The sequence below is a fragment of the Paroedura picta genome, chromosome 13 (assembly GCF_049243985.1).
Source record: "Paroedura picta isolate Pp20150507F chromosome 13, Ppicta_v3.0, whole genome shotgun sequence".
Classification (NCBI taxonomy): Eukaryota; Metazoa; Chordata; class Lepidosauria; order Squamata; family Gekkonidae; genus Paroedura; species Paroedura picta.
In genome coordinates this window covers 10,978,722-10,999,489 of record NC_135381.1, presented here as the reverse complement: position 1 = coordinate 10,999,489, position 20,768 = coordinate 10,978,722, and the positions used below count along the sequence as shown (strand labels likewise).

Here is a 20,768-nt window from a genome sequence, read left to right as displayed (position 1 = left end):
TGGCCATCAATTTCATTATTTCTGGGGACCTATCAGCCAGCAAATGTCTAATGATTCTGTCCATAGGGCCAGAAGGGTCCACCGTGATAGGAACAATAAGTCGTTGTCTGAGCATACAATGTGATGGGCAGTAAAGTAAAATGTGTGGCACTGAGTCAGGCTCTTATTGACAAAATTTGCATAATCTGTTCCCAATCAGCTCCTTGGCTTCACGACACCCCATTCACGAAAACAGGATGTTTCTTCCCGAGGACTTCAAGCCTCCACCCGTCTCAACTTCGAAGGGAGGATTACAGAGAAAATCCTATTTTTATAACCACTTGCTGGGGCAGACAATTTCAGATATTAACCCGATGAAGAATTACTCTGATGAAAGTGCTTCTGGTTTAATTATTCAAAGAACTAGTAATGACTTGATTTTCCCCCCCCTCCCTTTCCCCAAAAGGACAGCCTATAATGTAAAAAGGATGTCTGCTCATGCAACCAGCTACTGGCGCGAATCCAAATTCTGATGTTTTTCCTTGGGTTTCGGGGAAGCCAAAATTCCAGGGAAAGGGAGCCGCAGTTTCTTGGTTAAATTCTGAATGTGCTTTTTGTTCTTTTCGAAGGAAGACCTTAGGTCAATCCAGGGGTGGCCAAATTGTGGCTCTCCAAATATCCATGGACTACAATTCCCATGAGCCCCTGCCAGCTGGATCCAGTCCAGAGTTTATTAATTTTGCATTTATGTAAATAATACTCAATAATAATATATGACACCTAAAGAAAGCACCTGGTCCAACCCCAGCTGGATACTTGTTCCAAAGTATGAGCAACTCCACATTGCAACAAACTTATCCACCTGCAAACATTTATTTCTGGTGTGATTTTAATACATCAGTTTAATAAAAAGGAAGTCCTCCATAACACATACAACCAATCAGAGGTTGGCAGCGGTTCCTTTGATTTCCGGCGCACCACGAGACACGTATCATCTGCAATTAACAAGTCCAAAAGCAACTCGCTTTGCGAAAACTTAGAATCCTATTCCGAGCTTCCGTTCCCTGCCTGTAAAACGAAAAGGTGCCAAGCTCATTTGGAAGGCAAATAAAAAATACTGGAGGGAGGAGTAGCATATTAAAAATGCTTACGCTAATTATACCGAGCCATGCTTTATATAACAACCGACTAGAACCAGACATTCCCAATTCTGACCTGGAAGACTGCTGGGAATCCTTGGCCGTGCTCGATATAACCTCCCTCGCATAATGGTTGCCCTGAGAATAAAAGAAAGGAGAGGGAAACAATTTAAAACATTTGGGCTCCCCGTGGGGGGGAGGGGGGAGAAAAGCAGGTAGAAATGTCTAAATAAATAAAAACGAAAATAAGTAACACTTGGGACAACCAGCTCAGATAAAAGGTCATCCCATAAAGATCTTTCACAGGACAAGATGATCTGCTGGCTTATTTTGATGCTGCTCCATCGGCCCCCAAGTCAGAAGTGATTGTCGTTGTTTCCCACACCATGTGCATGCCGTTAAACAGACGCACATGCGATCAGCACAACAATTTTACACATGATTTGCATGGTCCCCCCCCCCCCTTTCCCCGGCCTACCCAGAAGTTCTTTCAGCCTCGGAAATGTTCGTGTTCGAGTAGCTGAGGATTTAATTCGAGCAGGAAGCTGCTAGACATAGAAAAACATTCCTGAACTAGCAACCACCCCCCTGCCCTCCCGCGTGCATCACGCATCCATAGCTGCCTTATAGTCGCTTTTAGGTCCAGTTCTCTTGCTGTTCGTCATGCGCTCCTTGGCTCGCTCTCCGCTCCGCAGAAGATGCGTCTCTTCTGTGCCTTGAGAACAAGCTATTTCTAGGGGCCATTTCGCACGGGGATCTTTGTTGCAAATTGTTTGCGGAATGAAAAATCGCCATTTAAAATAGTGGAATTCGTTGTTTTGCACACCTGGCTTTGTAGTGGAATCAGTTGCGTTTTTTAGCGTTTCCCACAGGCTTCCGGTCTCGGCAGAAATCGCTAGAAAGGAAGCGCTATTGCCAAGCTCGTCCCGCCCCTGGCCGTCAAGCAGCCAATGGGCAGCCGTTAACATGCTCCCAAACAGCCGCTTTCCCTTTAAGGAAGGTTTTTTAAAAAAAAAAACAGACCCATAGCAACGAATCTGTGTAGATTCGTTGCTACGGATAGACCCATCCAGCTGCCTATTGTGAGCTATCGTTTGATTGTATGATCGTTTGCACGCTGCCCCGAGTGATAAAAAAAAATTCCCCCCCCCCTTCTCACGGGCTCGATTTTCGGCTGAATTTATGTGTAAAAAATAAAGGGACTTTATTTCAGCAAACGGGCTTTTAAGTGGTTTGTGCTTAGTGACTAAAGGTGAAGGACTGAAGCCAGGGAAGCCTCTAAACAGAAAGAGGCTCGCCGGTGCGTTTATCCCCGCTCGCTCCGAGAAAAAAAAATGGCGATCGCTTCGCCGGAAGTTTGGAGGAGAGATCCAGGGGGAGGGACTTTGAAGAACCAGCTACAATGGTAACGCACAGGTCTTTAGCGCTAGTGTTGCAGATTGGTTGCAGGAGTGTATCGCTATCCGGAGGGTGAATCCAGTTTTCTGGATTCCCCTGAAAGCGCCACAACGAAGCGCTTATTGCTGATCGGTTTCAGGATTGTTGCAGATTGTTGACGACGTCGTGCGTTATGGCAAATTAGTAGCGTTTTCAATCGGCAACCATTGTGCTATTTTTAAGCCGTGGGAAATGCCCCTAGGTAATGCCTGCTTTCCAGCAATCATGTGGGCAGCAGGTCAAAAGCACCGGTTGGGGAGGAAGGAATAGGTCCAGCTCTCCTGCTCAACGTCCTGGATTGTTCCCTGCTTCGCATGAGTCATCCTGGCCTCATTCTTTGCAACCCTCAACCCTCAGCCTTTCAGCATTCCAGCCTGCCTGCCAAATTGCCCGCATGCAAATTCTTTCTTTCTCTATATCTGTCTCATCCCATCTGCTCCACGCACTCGGGGTATTTCCCCCCTCCCGTCGACATTCACTGGCTCGACACAGAAGAGGCTGCCCCTTCAAAAGCAGTTGGGTGAGAGGTTTATGAGGGGCACCCTCTGGCTGAAGGGCACCCTTTAAGGAGGGCGAGGAACAATCGCTCCTCTCCACTTTCGGACCAGATGTGATTATTCGTCACGGGAATCTGTGTCTCTGGCCAATTCAGAAGCTTTGCATATTGAGTTGGCATTTTTCTGGGTGCCAGGAGGAGAAGAAGAGGAGAGGGAAAAGGAAGAAGAGGAGAAGGAGGAGCGGATTTATGTACCCTGGTTTTTATTAGCTGGAGGAGTCCCAGACTGGCTTACAAGCACCTTTCCCTTCCTCTCCCTACAACAGACACCCTATGACAGCCTTTCTCAACTTCTTTACTGTTGAGAAACCCCTAGAACATCCTTCAGCCTTCGAGAAACCATAGAAGTGGTGGGATCTTGCAGAATATGGTTGGGAAGCAGAGCTGTAGATACGGTGCCGATCCTGCTTAGCATCTGAGATCTGACAAGAGCGAGCTAGCCTGGGCTAGCCAAGGGCAAGTTACGATTATGGTTATTTAGGGTATATCAAACGAGGACTTGAAATGAGGCTTAAAATCGGATTAGAAGAAGAAGAAGAAGAGTTGGTTCTTATATGCCGCTTTTCTCTAACCGAAGGAGGCTCAAAGCGGCTTACAGTCGCCTTCCCTTTCCTCTCCCCACAACAGACACCCTGTGGGGTGGGTGAGGCTGAGAGAGCCCTGAGATTCCTGCTCGGTCAGAACAGCTTTATCAGTGCCGTGGCGAGCCCAAGGTCACCCAGCTGGCTGCATGTGGGGGAGCGCAGAATCGAACCCGGCATGCCTGATTAGAAGTCCGCACTCCTAACCACTAAACCAAACTGGCAATTAATTATATCACTATATTTATAACATGCAGAAAAGCCCTAAGTACCCCCTGGAAGAAACCACGGTTTGGTATAGTGATTAATAGCAGTGGCTTCTGAGAGGTTTGATTCTCCACTCCTCCAAATGTAGCCAGCTGGGTGATCTTGAACTAATCACAGTCCTGTCAGAACTCTCTCAGCCTCACCTCCCTCACAGGGTGTCTGTTGTAGGGAGAGGAAGGGTAGGCATATGTAAGCTGCTTAGAGACTCTTTCAAGTAGTAAAGAGCAGGGTACAAAAAACAGTTCTAGTTCTAGATCAGGGCTGGCTAAACTGGGTCTCCAGTTGTCCACGGACTACAATTCCCATGAGCCCTTGTCATGGACCTTGGAGCTTTGCACTGAAATGTCATATTATCCCTCCCCTGTTTTGTTACCTTTCAACTTGACAGGTCTTCTTCTTCTACGCACAAGTGCTTCAAAGAATGTTGCTCTACTTAGGACGGCTCTGTTAGTAACAGATTTGCATAGCAATCTTGTCTGCCTTTCCTAGCCCCTTACTATCATGATGACGTTTTTAGATTCCTGCTCCACCTTCCCTTCCCACTTGTATTCTTGTAGCCATATAGTTATTCTTCTGCAAAATATATCTTTTATAAAGAGGTCAATGGCCAGTTTCTACAGGCTGCTGTTTTATTCTAACATTCTGCCTTTCTAACATTCTTTCTTTCTCCTCCTGCCCCTCCCTGGCTTCGTGCACTGGCATTTGGTCAGGGGCTTCTTCAGCGGAAAGTCTCGCTGTCACGGATGCTGAGAAGGTGGCAGGGAAGAAAGCTGTTGCTCGGTGGTGAAATATGGCCATCTGCAAAGCGCAGTCAACATGGAACAGACGCAAATATTTCACAGACCTGCATGCCGCCGTTTCTGCTTTCGTGGTGTTCGGATAAAGCCATATATCACCAGCCCTGCTGCAGAGCAAAAGCAAATGGACATATTCTTCACAAAGAGGGTGGGTTTTCACAAGTAAATGGAAGGATAAATTTGCTTATTAGGGAGTAAACGTATGATTACTTTATGTGTAAATAGGAGGGGGGAAAGTTGCAAATTAGTATTATAAAGAATGGGGAGCCATGAGGATTCACAGGCCAGGGGAAATCCCATTCCCTCCCCCCTGTCAATTCTTGCTCCTCCTGCTTGCCTCCTGCTCCATCTGTTGTACCTCCATGTCCCCTCCCCCCCCCCGGCCCAATCTTTCTTACTCCTCAACCCCTTCCCGAACCATATTTTCCTTCTCATGGCCACCCATGTTACCTGTCACCACTCCCTGCTCCTCTTCTGCCCTTCCTCTCACCATTCCGACTTCCTGGCACAAACTCTCTTTTTTTCTGCACCAGTTTTTTGGGCAGCATGTTCAGGCAATCCAAAACATCTGAAATTCTGTTTTTTCCAAGTTCGGGTTTTTAAAGAGGCTCTTTCAAAAAACCCTTTTCATGCTTTTATGCAAAGTTGGGAGTTCCCCACAGGAACTCTTAGCCTTGTTGATCTGCTTGTGAAAGCCAGGGACACAGAGTATGGTTAGTTGATGGATTGACTGATTGGTGGAAATTTTGGCCCACTTTTCAACCTTTTCAATTGGCTCTCAGTTGGCTTATGCAGTGAAAGAGAAATATAAATGGAATACCATTTGAAAGCAATGTCAGGCCAGGTATGACGGATGCTCAGCAGTTCCCTCTGGCCTCACACTCAATAGCCTGGGAAGTAAGAAAAACACAGAACTAAACTATACAATATGATATTGAGTGACTCACATCCAGGTTCCCCAGATTTGACTTCTTAGGAATTGTATTGTGTAGTTTGGCTGTCAACTGTGGCTTATTCCAGACATGATGGGAAAGGCTGCCCACCTGCTGCCCCCTTCCTAGGAATGCCAGCCCTCAGGTGAGACCTGGGGATCCTACAGGATTATAGCTCATCAAATCCCACCCACTCCTTGCTCCACCCCCAAAATCTCCAGGTACTTCCGAACCCACAACCGGCAACCCTATTCACACCTGATTCGCCCTACCAGTTTCCTCTACCCATTTCTCAGTGAAACTCATAAGGTGATTTTTACTGCGATAGTTACAGGATATTTCCTTTTCAGCAGGAGATTTTGGCATGGTGATCAATATTGTAGTAAAAGCAATAACGGCTGCTTTATACAGATTTAACACCTCACCATGGTTTGTTTTTACTCAGCTGTTGTTCAGCTTTATATATAGACACCTAAACCATGGTCATAGAATATAAAACTGATATTTTGCTTTATCCTGGCTCCCAGTTGCATGAGTATTGTATAGGAAGAAGAAGAAGAAGAAGAAGAAGAAGAAGAAGAAGAAGAAGAAGAAGAAGAAGAAGAAGAAGAAGAAGAAGAAGAAGAAGAAGAAGAAGAAGAAACTCTTGAGCATCACTGCTGAAGAAGAAGAACCAACTCTTCTTCTTCTTCTTCTTCTTCTTCTTCTTCTTCTTCTTCTTCTTCAGCATTGTATAGTAAGATAAAGAAGAAGAAGAACCAACTCTTGAGCATCACTGCTGAAGAAGAAGAAGAACCAACTCTTCTTCTTCTTCTTCTTCTTCTTCTTCTTCTTCTTCTTCTTCTTCTTCAGCAGTGATGCTCTCTGGAAGGCTGTCATGAACCCAGTTGCCTTTTCCACCCTCACCTCCTATGCTCTGTGCACAGTGGTATCGGTAGATTCCCACTTTTCATTGTAAACAGGAAGTCTGTATTCCTGAAGCAGAGATGTGAACTGTGCGTTGGCAGCTTTTCGAACCGTCATTCCACGGAAGACAAGTACCATCCCGCCTTCCATGATCGTATCCACTGAAGGAATTCTTGGTGACACCTAACAGGACTGCTAGAAGAAATCCTCCCTGGCAGGCATGCTGCCGTCTGGGGCGGAAAGCAAGGGAAGGTTCTGGCTCAAAAAATTATGCTTCCACTGATTCTTTGACTTTTTGGAGCAGATGCAAAGCAACAGCCAAGACTCAATGGGATAATGAATGTGCTTGATTAGCATAATTAGCAGATGTTCTCATACTCGATTTGCATAATATTGCTTTGCATAACTTGTAGATAAGGCTGCCCATGCGGAGAGGATCATCCTCCTTCCTGGGTGACCTTGGCTCAAACGTCTCTCGCGGCTTAACCCACCTCGCAGGATCGTTGTGAGGATAAAATGGGAACGGTCCCTGTATAGCACACGGAGTTCTTTCTAAGATGGAGCAGATGTTAAAAGAAAGCTCGAGATGTTTTTAACCCCAGGGCTCTGGCGCCCTACGAGACTCCTTGCTCGTCTTCCAGGATGAGTAATGCAAAGGGCTGCGAAAATTGCTTGGCCTGCCTAACTTCTACCAGTTACAGAATTTAGCTTTGCTCAATGGAAGACTTTTTGGCAAGGAGACGTTCTAGAGCAGGGGTATTCAACCTGTGGTCCTCCAGATGTTCATGGACTACAATTCCCATGAGCCCCTGCCAGCATTTGCTGGCAGGGGCTCATGGGAATTGTAGTCCATGGACATCTGGAGGGCCGCAGTTTGACTACCTCTGTGTTAGATGGTGAAAAGGGTAGTCAAGTTACGGCCAACTTCCAGTGGCCTCATGGGGTTTTCAAGGCAAGAGATGGACAGAGGTGTTTTGCCCTTGCCTGCCTCTGCAGATGGCGCTTTTCTCTAACCGAAGGAGGCTCAAAGAGGCTTACAGTCACCTTCCCTTTCCTCTCCCCACAACAGACACCCTGTGGGGTGGGTGAGGCTGAGAGAGCCCTGATATCACTGCTCGGTCAGAACAGCTTTCTCAGTGCCGTGGCGAGCCCAGGGTCACCCAGCTGGCTGCGTGTGGGGGAGCGCAGAATCGAAACTGGCTCACCAGATTAGAAGTCTGCACTACACCAAACTCTCTCTCTCTCAATTCAGGTCATGCTGAATTGAAAGAGTGGGTCAAGGAAAATCTTCCAGTTGCCTTCTAAAAGCTACCCCTGATTCATCAGGCAGTAGATTCTTTTTTTTAAAAAACACCCAATCGTATTTACAAATCCAGGGATACTTTGGTAGAAGAGGCATTCTACCTCCCCTCTCAAACTGTAGAGAAAGCCTCTTCTTCTTTGCTAGATGTTCATATGGCTGTTGGGAGGATTAACGGAGAGAGGGAAAATGCAGCTTACACTGGCCCATCCTTCCCGGCAGCAGAACGGTGTAATAGCTTTGCACTGCAATCCCAACCAGAGTAACGCCCATTGACTTCCGTGTTTAGGATTGCACAGAACAGCTTTATAGAAAGGCCACTGCAAAGCCCCCAATCCAGAAAGGGAAGCCGGGGGCCACAGGGAGAAAGTAGCCCTTTTGCACCAAGTAAGAGCTATCAACATAGTGTCATTCTCCACTGGAATCCCAAAGTGAAGCAGGCCAGGGGGAGGCGGACGGGAGGGGGGCAGGCATGTTCACCATATGGTTCAGTCGTCTTGGAAGCCTCCCTGACCCTTCTGCACTGGAATTTCTGACTCCACAGTCGCTCTGCTTTGACTCAGAAAAGGAAACCATTTCCTGACCACATGTTTCTTTTTATAGACACCAACTTTTATTGCCCGCTTCCTCTGGAGTTCAAGATTGCTCCTTGTAGCCTTTAAACAATGCCCAAATCGCAGCTTCCAAAGTGTGGGAGAAAGCGGCCCGTGTGCCCCCAAACACGAGGCGAGAGGGCTCATCCGGATACAAAACAAGAGGGGAGTCATGGTTAGCTTTGTGATCTCTCACACTCCAGGCAGGGGCTTGGGGGCAGCTGCCTATCTGGCTTTCTTTGCATTCCGGCAGCCTCTCATGCAATCTTTGCCACTAGCCAAGAATATGTGCCAGAAAGCCTGGTTGTCTTGAAACTTCCCAGCACACTAAAGAGAATGTGAAAAAAGCAGGCGCCCATGTCAAAGCACGCCTCGGAAAGCTTTTAGACGGGGCAGTGTGTGTTAGAGAGCCGTCAATGGGTAGATGGTGCATCCGCTGAGCATTTAAGAGTATGTGGTGAAAGATCTCTCGCTTATTCCATGTGAGGCTTGCCACGCAGAGCGCATGACTCCAGATTACATAAGGCACCATCCACCAGGAAGATCCCCTGGGGACTTTTGAGACATCTGAGTGTATTGTACTTCACGTGTGTATTTGTGTTCGTGTTGCTCAACAATCAATATCCCTGGTTAGAAAATCCAAATTTTCTGAATTCTGAATGAATGAATGAATGAATGAATGAATGAATAAATAAATAAATAAATAAATAAATAAATAAATAAATAAATAAATAGTATGACATTTAATTGGAGCTTTTATCCAATCCCAGGTCGATTCAGTCCCTGCCATCTACACAGAATGCAATTTCCTTTTTGATTTTGGGCAATTTAAATTTTCCTTCTGCAAGAAGCAGTATTGATTTTAACCCTCAATATTTTAAGATTCGGATTGAGAATGCAGGCTGCTTTGAATCTGGGCTCTGCTCCATGGTAGAGAACCCCTGATTGGCCAAAGCTGCTCATGTGACAAGCTTGCCTTAAAGGAGAAGCCCCTAATTTCTCTCAACTTCTGTCGGTCTTGGATTTTTTTCTCCCTCCACTGCCATTTTCAATCCTCCCCCCCCCTTCAAGAAAAGAAAGAAAGACGCTGTGCTTGGCTTCCCCTCTCCTTCAGAATACCCTAACCACGTGCAGAACACTTTTCTGTTTCAATGGGGAGGGGTGGGAAGAGGAAGACTGTAAGTTTTTACTGTAATTGTATTTGACCAAATGTCGGTTTTAAATGCTGTGAAGTGCTCCGAGGCTCGGTAGCAGACAGGGTGAGGTCAATAAATGAAATAATAATAATTTTTAAAAAGCACCAAAGGAACAGAAGCAGCAAGCCAACAGAGTCAAAGAAAAAGAAAAAAAACTCACAGTCCAAAGCAAACTCAGGAAACCTTTATTGGCATACAGTCCAAAGCAGTATAAAATTAACCCGAATTCTCTAGAAATTACTCAAGCTGATACCTGAAAACCCACCCCTAGAAGCCTTGTCACAATCACCAGAATTATAGTTCCTTGGAAGAAGAAGCGATGTCTTAGTTTACAGCCATTTTGATTTAGATTTGCCCTTAAAGATTAAAATTGTCCCCACTGACTAATCAACTTGGAGATTAACCTGTTGATCCAGGATTGCAGCCCTGGCTGCCTTATGCCTGGGAATGTAACCAAACATACTGATTTAGTCTGGAAAGCCCCAGTGGGTTCTCCCTACGCAGTCGAAAACTGCAGTTTCTCCCCTCCAGCCACACTAATAACATTCGACAGAATTATTGCGGTTAAAATAGACGTCTCTTTTTGTGCCAGTTGCGTTGCATATGGCATAAATATGGCAGAGAAACGAATGAATCAGAACTTCCGACGGGAAAAATGGGTGAGGCAGAAGAGTTCACAATAATAAAAGGGGCATATTTGCCCATCTCTATTCATGCCATTTGCTGGATCCCCGACACCTAAATGCTCTGAGAAAGAAACATATTCCAATTACGGACAAGTCTTCCGCCTGTGGCGGCTCGGGGACTCTGCCACCTCCAGCGCTAAGGAAGCAGGGACTCCTCCGTCTCAGTCTAGCATATCCAGGCTCAGCACGAACTTTCGACCCCATTGTATACTCTAATTGCTGGAACCAGCAGGATTAATTCCACGACCTACTTTCGAGGATCTTTTTCGCTGCAGCAGAGAGATAATGCCTGGCCTCTGCGGGAGGATCTGTTGAAACCCACGGTTCAATGTTATGTGTAACAAAGTCAAGGCACCGCCTTCCTTCAAAACCACTTCCAAATTTGTACTAACCTCAGAGGCAGAGGCTCTGGGGATTCGTGTCGCGAGGATCTATCCATTTCTTTTTTTTTCTCAGCGTTTTCATTCATTCTTATGGCAAGTCACATAGAATGATGACTTGGTTGTGGGGGGGGGGGGAGGTCTGAGGGGAGCCAAAATTGTTAGCCAACTAGGAGATACACACCCATTGGCCTACCAGGCCTGGGGGCCATTAGGTCTCTGCACTCCTAGAGCTGTCTCTTGCAGTAGTAGTTCTACCTAGCCCCATTCGGCAAACGTAGGACAATGCACTTTCAATGTGCTTTGGCAGCTGGATCTTCCTGACCGTTTATGCACTGGGAACTTTACTGCCCCAGCTCCTGTGCAGGAGCACAAATCAGTGGCAGATGAGGTGCACCGGTCCAAATGCTCCCCCATGTGGGTGCAGGAAGAGGTGGGGCAACCTGCCACAACTAAAACTCCAGCCTGCAGCCCGGCATGAAACCTCCAGTGCATAAACAGTCCCTGTGCAGAATAGGAAAATCAACTTCTAAAGTGCATTGAAAGTGCATTATCTATTGCGTGCAGAATAGGCCCTGTGGATTTGGAGGTGGACACAGACACTGGGAAGTAATTTGAGCTCTTTATTGTGACCCCAGAATGTTACGAGAAACAGCACAGCTGTTCTGTGATCATTCAGGAATCCAAAAGTTGAGATGCAGAAATAATTGTTTTTTAAATTTCTGTTTTGTTCCTCCTGTTTTGCTTCACGTATGCTCATTGCTCTGAAAAGTTCACAGTGATGAGTCAGGATATAAACGAATTAACACAAATAACAAAGGTGATATTATGAGCCGTCATTAAACTGTTGCCCACAATAATGGGATTATTGTGTATTTAATGCTAAGACACAAAGGGGGTTCAATAATAAGCAAACAAACTTTGGAACAGAACGGCAGATCCATGGGAATGTTCACGCTGGACCCTCCTCATCCTCAGCTCCCATAATGTCCATGGACTACAATTCCCATGAGCCCTGTGCTGGCAGGGGCTCATGGGAAATGTAGTCCATGGGCATCTGGAGAACCACAGTTTGCCCACTCCTGGTGTAGCCTGATCCCGTCACATTTCAGAAGCTTAACAGGGTCAGTGCTTGGGAGGGAGACCTCCAAGGCAGATGGTGCAGACAGAGGACAGCCATGCCAAGACGATTATGCTTCTCACTTGCCTTGGAAGCCCACGGCCAGAGTCAGAGTAAACTGATGCCCTTTGCACATGCACGTAACATGTTAAAGGTTGCTGGATGGAAGGCGAAGCATAGCTGGTGAATGTATGAACCCTTTGTGTAGGGCAAGCTTTCTCAACCAGGGTTTTGTAAAAGCCTGGGGTTTCTTGATGGCTCTGAGAGGGTTTCCCGAACGGGTGAGAGTTAATATATTTTTTAAATTTGTTAAACGTTTATTGGGTGATATGACCACATGTGGACCTCCCCCCTCCCAGAATGGCCAGTGCTGGGCCTGAGTGGGTGCGAAGGGGAGAGCCCCTGGTGGGCGTGTCCAGAGCTCTGCTTCCCAACCATATTCTTCTGCATGATTGCTCCACTTCTGGGGTTTCTTGAAGCCTGAAGAATGTTACAGGGGGTTTTCAATGGTAAAGAAATTGAGAAAGTCTGGCGTACGGGTTAGAGAAAGGTCTTATCATTGTAATAACTGTGATTATCTCTCTTTAGAGACACACCTCCTTCTCTATTTGGTATGTAGATTATTAACAACAACAAGCCTTTAATAGCATATAAAAGTACAATACAAGGAGGGAGTAGGTAGATTGATCAAGTAGTTTGCTGTATCGATTTGCATTGTACGTGTTTATAACTGAAGGATTAAAGGGGAAGGTAGCTCACTGTGCCCGTCTCCTTCCTTTTACAATGAACGCCTCTGGCCATGGATTTCAAGATGCCAAATGCACAGAGTAAGTGCCATCTGCTAAAGCACTGACATGTGACAAAATCCAGCTGTGAAACTAGTGGATTAAATTCCGTACTAAGACTTGCAGCTAAACCTGCTCAGGGGAGGCCGATAAGAAAAGCAACTGCCTTTTGCAACCAGACCTGGGAGAACGGTCTCAAGTCAGGACGGCAAGGGGTGGAAGGGGTGCGGAGCAATCCAGTGGTCCATTCCGCACAACGATCAATGTTGCCAAATGTTTGCAGTATGCAGAAATGCTATAATTAATGGTGGAATTTTGTCATTCCGCACACCTGCAATTTTAGTGGAATATTGAAGTCCCAGTAGCGGTCTATTTATTCCGCACAGGTTTCCGGTCTTGCCAGAATCGCAACAAAGGAAGCGATATTTTCCAACGCTTCTGCCCACCCCTGGCCATCAATCAAACAGAACAGCCAATAAACTGTTCTGCTCGTGCTCCCCAAAAGCCCCTTTCCCTTTAAGAACTGTTTTTTAAAAACCCCAAAACACCAGCGGCAACGAATATTTGTTCATTCATTTTCTCAGAAAGACCTTCTTTGCTGGCGTTGGAACTTGTGCTTAATCGTTTACACACTCTTTAAGTTAAAAAAAAATTTTTTTTCTGCAGTGGGTGCAATTTCTGGCTGAAATTATGGGCAGTGTTGAACTGGGGGCTGTATTGTGCTCGGAAAGTTTAAAGGCAATTGCAGAAGGGAGCTTTGTTTTACTGTTAAGCATTTCTGAATTGCTTGGGAAGGGTCTTCAGCCGAAGAAGCCTTGCGCTCACTTATTCATTGCTTTCGGCGGTTTACGGGGGGGGGGGGGGGGAAAGGGCGATCCCGTCTCCGGAAGCTTAGGGGCGGGAGCTAGGGAGGGACATTCTTTCTACAACTGTTTTGAGAACGCTCATGTCTTTTGCTGATGTGCTGCAGTTTGTGCTCAGAAGTCAAGCACTTTTGGGGGAATCCGCTTTTCTAGATTCCCCCCGAAGCGCTATAAAATTCCGAATGTTGCTGGAGTTTGGCTGAGAGAGCGCTGATATTACTGCGTGGTCCGAACAGCGTTCTCAGTGCTGCAGCGAGCCCAAGGTCACCCAGCTGGCTGCATGTGGAGGATCGGGGATTCAAACCCGGCTCGCCAGATTAGAAGTCCGCACACTCCTAACCACTACACCAAACTGGCTCTCTATGATACCCATCATAGGTATCTAGGATACCAGTCAGTGAGGGTGCCACGCAAAACAAAGCTGACTGTTTCAGATGTTGCTTCCGAGAATAAAAGACTCTCGGAGAAAGGTGCTTTGCTATTATATCTTTAACCTTGGGAATCAGTACCCTCTTGGCTTTGGAATTAGAGGATGGCAGGCTGTTGCAGGGTAAATGAACAAAACAGGCTGCAGATGGAGGGCACATGCAGTGATCACTGGCAGTCTTCAAGCGAAGGTTGGATACACACTTTTCTTGGATGCTTTAGGATGCTTTGGGCTGATCCTGTGTTGAGCAGGGGGTTGGACTACATGGCCTGTGTGGCCCCTTCCAACTCTATGATTCTATGATTCTATGATCTCTAGCATGAGGTGAGAGGACAATACAAAGATTTCCCCAAAGGTGTTTAACATAGCCTCTTTCTCTTAAAGGCAGCGAGGCTAAACAGTCAGTTTGGTTTGCAAGCAAAGTTAAAAGGCCCTCCTATCTGGATATAGTTCTGCCCATCGCTTACTGATCTCTCCACACCTGCATCCATCATGTTTGATAACCCACCCATGTACACCTTTCCAACTTATGCAGGACTGATGTGCTGACAAGAACAGAGTTTAAAGTTTCTTGTTGCAGGTTTCTACCCCGGGTGCTTTTGTTGAGCTCAGCCACAGAATAAGGCAAAATCCCTTGGGGAGGGGGTGGGGGGGGGAGCAAAGCCGCATTTCCAGGCATCTCAGTTTACCAGCCTTTAGAGCGATCCTGGCGCTTTCCCTTCCTTCCGCTCAGCGTTTCTGTGCTGCATTGCTTTTTATTTAATTGGTAAAGCATTTGGAGGTCAGGGGGTGAAAGCTGTTTTGTCAGTTCATCCTCGTTATTTCACCACCCTATTGAGACGTGTCCCAGCAGCGGCAACGTAACGATGCTGCTTCCAAGCTCAGGTGCGCAACCCGAGAAGCGGCGAGCCCAAATCTGTGGCCGCTCAAGGTTCAACGTGGCACTTTCAGCTGCTTTTCCCCTCCCTGGCTTGACATTCTAGACCAGGGGTAGTCAAACTGCGGCCCTCCAGATGTCCATGGACTACAATTCCCAGGAGCCCCCTGCCAGCATTCGCTGGCAGGGGGCTCCTGGGAATTGTAGTCCATGGACATCTGGAGGGCCGCAGTTTGACTACCCCTGTTCTAGACTAAGCTTTGCCATTTTTTAAGTGTGGCCCAACAAGGGCTGCTTTGCTGAAAGGTACGGGCAAATTTATTCTAAACAGCAACAACCTTACGGGTTCATTATGTGGACTTCTTTGATGGTTCCAGTCCTTGCCCCTCTTTTTTGCCCCCCCCCCACCTTCATGATGCTCCCCCCCCCCCGCCTTTGATTTCCCTAGCTCCGGCGCAGAGCTCAAATTGCTAACAGCTGATTAAATGGCATAATTTCTATGCAATGATCCGGAGCTTAAGAGAACCCGGGAAGACAGAGAAATGAGACCTGACCTGCTTAACCTTGTCTGACCCTCTCTACCAGGCAGTCTGACCCAGCCTCACTCCTTCTTATGCGCCTCGACACTGTTGAATGGAATCCGCCGGAGAAAGCCAGCAGGGGGAGGGGGAAAGGCAGTCAGTCACTCCATCAACGTGCCTAAAGAGCTCATTTTGGGGCAAATGTTTCCTTTGCTAAATGTTCCAAGTCTCTACAGCAGCAATTTCCACATTACTTGGACGTTACTTCCCAGCTAGGCTTATAGCCAGAAACCTGTGGGGGTTGGGGGTGGGAGGCATGCGGAGGGGAATGTGACCATTGGTACAAAACAGCCACATCCGTAAACAAACACAAATTCTAAAGCAAGGGACGCAGGAAATGTTAAAGCCTGGCCTACACAGCTAACACAATGAGGTGGTAGATAATGTGGCTGAATAGTGCGGTGGTAGAATGGACCGTTCCACTTCAGACTGCAGGGGAGGGGTTACGTTGGCCAAAGTTCCTTAAATTAATAATTCCCTGGAAGTGGAAACCTAGTAGAGCATGAGCTAGATTGCAAGCTTTCTCCTCGATGTGCCAATTCTCTGCTTGCAAGGAGTTATCGAGTTATGGGTTATTGAGGGGAGGTTCAGATAGGTTTGAGTGTTTTGCCGCATCTTGTTTTATTGAGTTTGTTATTTGTATGTATTGTTGTTTTATGCAGTTTTATTGTATGGTTTTATTGGGGTTTTATATGTTGTAACAGGCCTAGAGCCTCTGAGAGGCAAGATGATGATGATGATGATGATGATGATGATGATGAATCATCCCCACCAATGGGTTAGATTGCAAGCTTTCTCCTTGATGTGCCGATTCCCTGCTTGCGAGGAGTTTTTTAGATGAAGGTGTACCGGAAACAGAGTATTTCACCTGGAACCTGAACCAGTACAACCCACCTTGCCACTTCAGAAGTCTGCCACCTCATTCCACTGCCAGTGTAGACCAGGCCAAACAGTCATCAGTCATCCCCACCAATATTTCAACGGTGAAAATAACAGCATGCTTGCCCTAATCCAGGGGTAGTCAAACTGCGGCCCTCCAGATGCCCATGGACTACAATTCCCAGAAGCCCCCGCCAGCATTCGCTGGCAGGGGCTTCTGGGAATTGTAGTCCATGGACATCTGGAGGGCTGCAGTTTGACTACCCCTGCCCTAATCCTTCTGCACATGCGGGATGATGCACTTTCAATACACTTTAGAATCAGATTGCCCTGCTTTGTGCAGAAAACCCCAGTTGCAAAAGCACGCTGAAAGTGCATTCTCCAACGTGTGCCCCCAACCCTATCTTAGATTACACACTGCTAGTGGTTTTCATGGGTTAGTCTGAAGTAGCACAACAAAATTTGAGCCCAATGGCACCTTTAAGAGCAACAAAGATTTATTCACGATGTGAGATTTTTTGTGCACGCACTTCCGGAAGTGTGCATGAATCCGAAAGCTCACGCCTTGTGCATGCGCATGAAAGCTCACGCCTTGAATAAATCCTTGCTGCTCTTAAAGGGGCCATTGGACTCAAATTTCATTGTGCTACAGATTTTGTTAACCTGGAATCTGCTACAGGCCATCAAGAACACAACGGCTTCCTAAAATGCTCCCTAAGACATGGGTTAAAAAATAATAAATTAGATTATAAAAACAGCACTCCCAATGAGGTATCTTTATTTATAGGTGCCTCATCTCTAGAAGCCTTTGTTCAGGAAAGTTTATGGTAGAATAAATTTCTGTTCGCTTTTCAGGTGCCAGGAGATTCTGGCTTCCTTCGTTTACCTAGCTATGTTTATGACATAAGCATATGATCCAGAGAATATAGGCATAAAGACAGTGATAGGGCAGCCACCCCAACATGATGCGCAAGGACACCATATGGCCTGCCAAAGTATTTACTTAATGCCATCTCGAAGCAAAGAACTAATCCTATGTTTCAGGAGCGGATTGGGAAGGAAAAACGGGCCTAGATAAGGGTCAGCAAGGCCCAAACTCTGTTCTAAAATGGATTCAAGTGGGTAGCCGTGTTGGTCTGAAGTAGCACAACAAAATATGAGTCCAATGGCAACTTTAAGGCCAACAAAAGCCTTGAATAAATCTTTGTTGGTCTTAATGGTGCCATTGGATTCCAATTTTGTTCTGTTCTAAAATGTACGAGAGAAACAGCCTACTTGCCCAGTTGGTCCCTCTTCCCACATTCCGGACAATGTCAGGAGCCTCCTTCTCCTGCTAGGGTGGGCAAAATACTTCCCCTTCTTCCAATGAGCTGGTCAAAATAAAAGGGGTCTGAAAGCCAGCTTGGTGTAGTGGTTAAATGTGCATGGAGAACGGGATTTGATTCCCCGCTCTTCCACATGCAGCCAGCTGGATGACCTTGGGCCACAGTTCTCTCAGCCCCACCTACCTCACAGGGTGTCTGCTTGTGTGGAGAGGAGTGGGGAGGTTATTGTAAGTCGCTTTGAGACTCCTGAGGCCTGCTGGGTGACTTTGGGCCAGTCACAGAACTCTCTCAGCTTCATCTACCTTTCAGATTGCTTGTTGTGGAGAGAGAAAGAGAAGGTGGTCATCAGCCACTTTGAGACATATGGGGCTTGCTGGGTGACCTTGGACCTGTCACAGTTCTCTCAGTGCTCTCTCAGCTCCACCTCCCCCACAGAGTGTCTGTTATGGAGAGAGTAAGGGAAGGCGATTGTAAGCCACTTTGAGATTCCTTTGGGTAGTATAAAGTGGGGTACAAAAAAACAGCTCTTCTTCTTCTATCTGCCCACCTGGAGGAGTCCCAGTGGCCATGTTGGACAACCCAACCCACCTTAACTACCTTTTCTCTTCCTCTCCGAAGCAGCACGCGCTTGGAAACAGCATCCCTTCAGAAACAGCTTGGGTCAGAACCATGCGGAAACTGTGAGGCTGGTCCCATTTTGTGGTAGCAACCATACAGTTCTCAGGATCCCGTAAGCGTGCATATGCTCGACACTGTTGATGGTCCTTAATCTTAGATTTGCTTCCTATTTATCTACTATTAATCTCCTAGTTATCAATTTTTCCCCTAAACTCGAGTCCTAAACAATTTCAAAAAAAAAATATCATAAGGAAGGTCACGAGGATTTTAGCTGTTTTTCTTTCTTGAGAAGGGATGATCAGAACTGGGGCATTTTTAGTTCACAACAATTTTGTGTGTTGTATTTTCCATAGCTTCAACAGCTTGTCCATATATATATTTATATTTAATCTCATTAAAAGTTCCTTTTTTAAAAAATCACATATGTCTTCTTGGTGCTTTTATTAAGATAATGATGTGTTTTCCGGCAGTAGTGTCTGGCTTCATCCATTTTGTAGTCTGGAAGAAGAAGAAGAAGAAGAAGAAGAAGAAGAAGAAGAAGAAGAAGAAGAAGAAGAAGAAGAAGAAGAAGAAGAAGAATTTGTTTTTATACCCAGCTTTTCACTACCCAAAGGAGTCTCAAAATGGCTTACAATCACCTTTGCTTTCCTTTCCCCACAACAGACACCCTGTGAGGGAGGTGAGGCTGAGAGAGCTTTCAAAGAACTGCTCTATGAAAATGGCTCTAACAGAACTGTGACCATCCCAAGGCCACCCAGCTGGCTGCATGTGGAGGAGTGGAGAATCAAACCTGCTTGTCCAGATTAGAAGCTGCCACTCTTAACCACCATGCCGTGCTGGCTGTCCTTCTAAATGTAATCCAAATCTCCCAGCTGCTCAGTTTGAATTCATACATAGATTTGAGAATATTATGCTCAATAGAAGCTGGAAGTAGCTTCCTCCCTCCAGAAAGCCATTGACTTCAATTCAACTTGATGGAACTGAATAATTTATCCCTGTGTCTGGCTCTTATTTGCTTTTGTGTTATGATAACAATATAATACACCCAGTTGTTGAGGCCTCCTAATCCCACCACTACTGCCTGGACCTTTTGGTATAGTGATTAAGACTGGAGGTTTCTAACCTGGAGCCCTGGGTTCGATTCCCCACTTCTCCACATGCAATCTGCTAGGTGACCTTGGGCTAGTCACAGTTCCCTTAGAGCTGTTCTCACAGAGCAGTTCTGTCAGAGCTTTCTCAGCCCCACTTACCTCCCACGGTGCCCGTTGCTGGGAGAGGAAGGGAAGGTGATTGTAAGCCACTTTGAAACTCCTTCTGGGGGTGAAAAGCAGGGTATAAAACCCAACTCTTCTTTTTCTTTATTTACCTGCCATTTGTATCTCTCTGCCAACACAACATAATGCTTCATGCATCTGCTGAAGTGGCTCAGGAAAACGTAAGCCGCAATAAACATGTTACTCTTTTAAGATGCCGCAAGATTCCTGCGATTCATATCTTTGTTAGTTTTAGATTGGCTTCATTTTTGTCTGCTGCTCTTTACTGCCTCTGATGGAGAGGCTTGCTGAAACTCATGGAGCAATTCCATGGCATGCATAAATCCTCCAGCTCTTTTTGGCAATTGCGGTTTGCCACAGCCTCCACCTCCCTCTTGCCCAGCTGCTTCCTCCAGAGCTGTTTTGGTAAATCTACTATATGCCGGCAGTATCGGAATGGCTTTGCAACACCCTCGAGAGAGCTCCTGATTGTTTTATGACTCATAAGATCTTCCCTTCTAACAGAAATAGATGATATTATTGGACTAAACGGCCTGCATGGCCCCTTCCAACTCTATGACTCTATAAAGGCTTCAAATGGTGGAACCCTCCCCCACACACACTGCTCTAAAACATGCCAAAGTTTTAGGAGGGAGGGCTGCAACTTTAAACTTTTGGAGACCAGAATGCCTTCATTTCTTCAGAACACATTGACCCGGCCTTTTCCCAGAAATGGGTCTCAAGGTGGGGAACAGCAGCGATTTAAAAAAGGAGAACTACAAATCTCTCCGAACGGGCCGACAGGTCTAGCAATCACGCAAAGCAACAAGCCGTCGCCAGAAGCCACCCGGAATAACCACCCTTCCCACGACTCGTGGCATCTCAGCCGCGTAGGAAGCCTTTCTCAGATCTTCTTGGCTAACCTTGCCAAACATAAATTGCAGAGCGTCTGATGGGCAGGCTGTTTCCCTGGAAGAGCTCGATGATATTAGCCTTAGTTTTGGCGCTGGACTTTCGCCGGCCGGTTGTCGACGTGCATTTCATTCTTGGCTCTGCCAGCTCAGAGGCAACTGTGCCTCTTTCATAGAATCATAGAATCATAGAATCATAGAATCATAGAATCATAGAATCATAGAATCATAGAATCATAGAATCATAGAATCATAGAATTGGAAGGGGCCATACAGGCCATCTAGTCCAACCCCCTGCTCAACGCAGGATCAGCCCAAAGCATCCTAAAGCATCCAAGAAAAGTATGTATCCAACCTTTGCTTGAAGACTGCCAGTGAGG

General features: G+C 46.4%; 1 protein-coding gene across 1 annotated transcript in view; it reads right to left on the bottom strand.

Annotated features, from left to right (window-relative positions):
- Positions 1 to 238: 238 nt before the first annotated feature.
- The window catches only part of LOC143823041 (uncharacterized), a 53,151-nt gene continuing 32,621 nt past the window's right edge, over positions 239 to 20,768 (bottom strand). Inside the window, exons 5-6 of the mRNA XM_077308839.1 lie at positions 1,195 to 1,256; positions 239 to 1,047 (exon numbers count right to left, since the gene is read on the bottom strand). Of these exons, the coding sequence (XP_077164954.1) occupies positions 981 to 1,047; positions 1,195 to 1,256 (129 nt within the window). The 3' untranslated portion in view covers positions 239 to 980. The remainder of the gene's footprint in view (positions 1,048 to 1,194; positions 1,257 to 20,768) is intronic.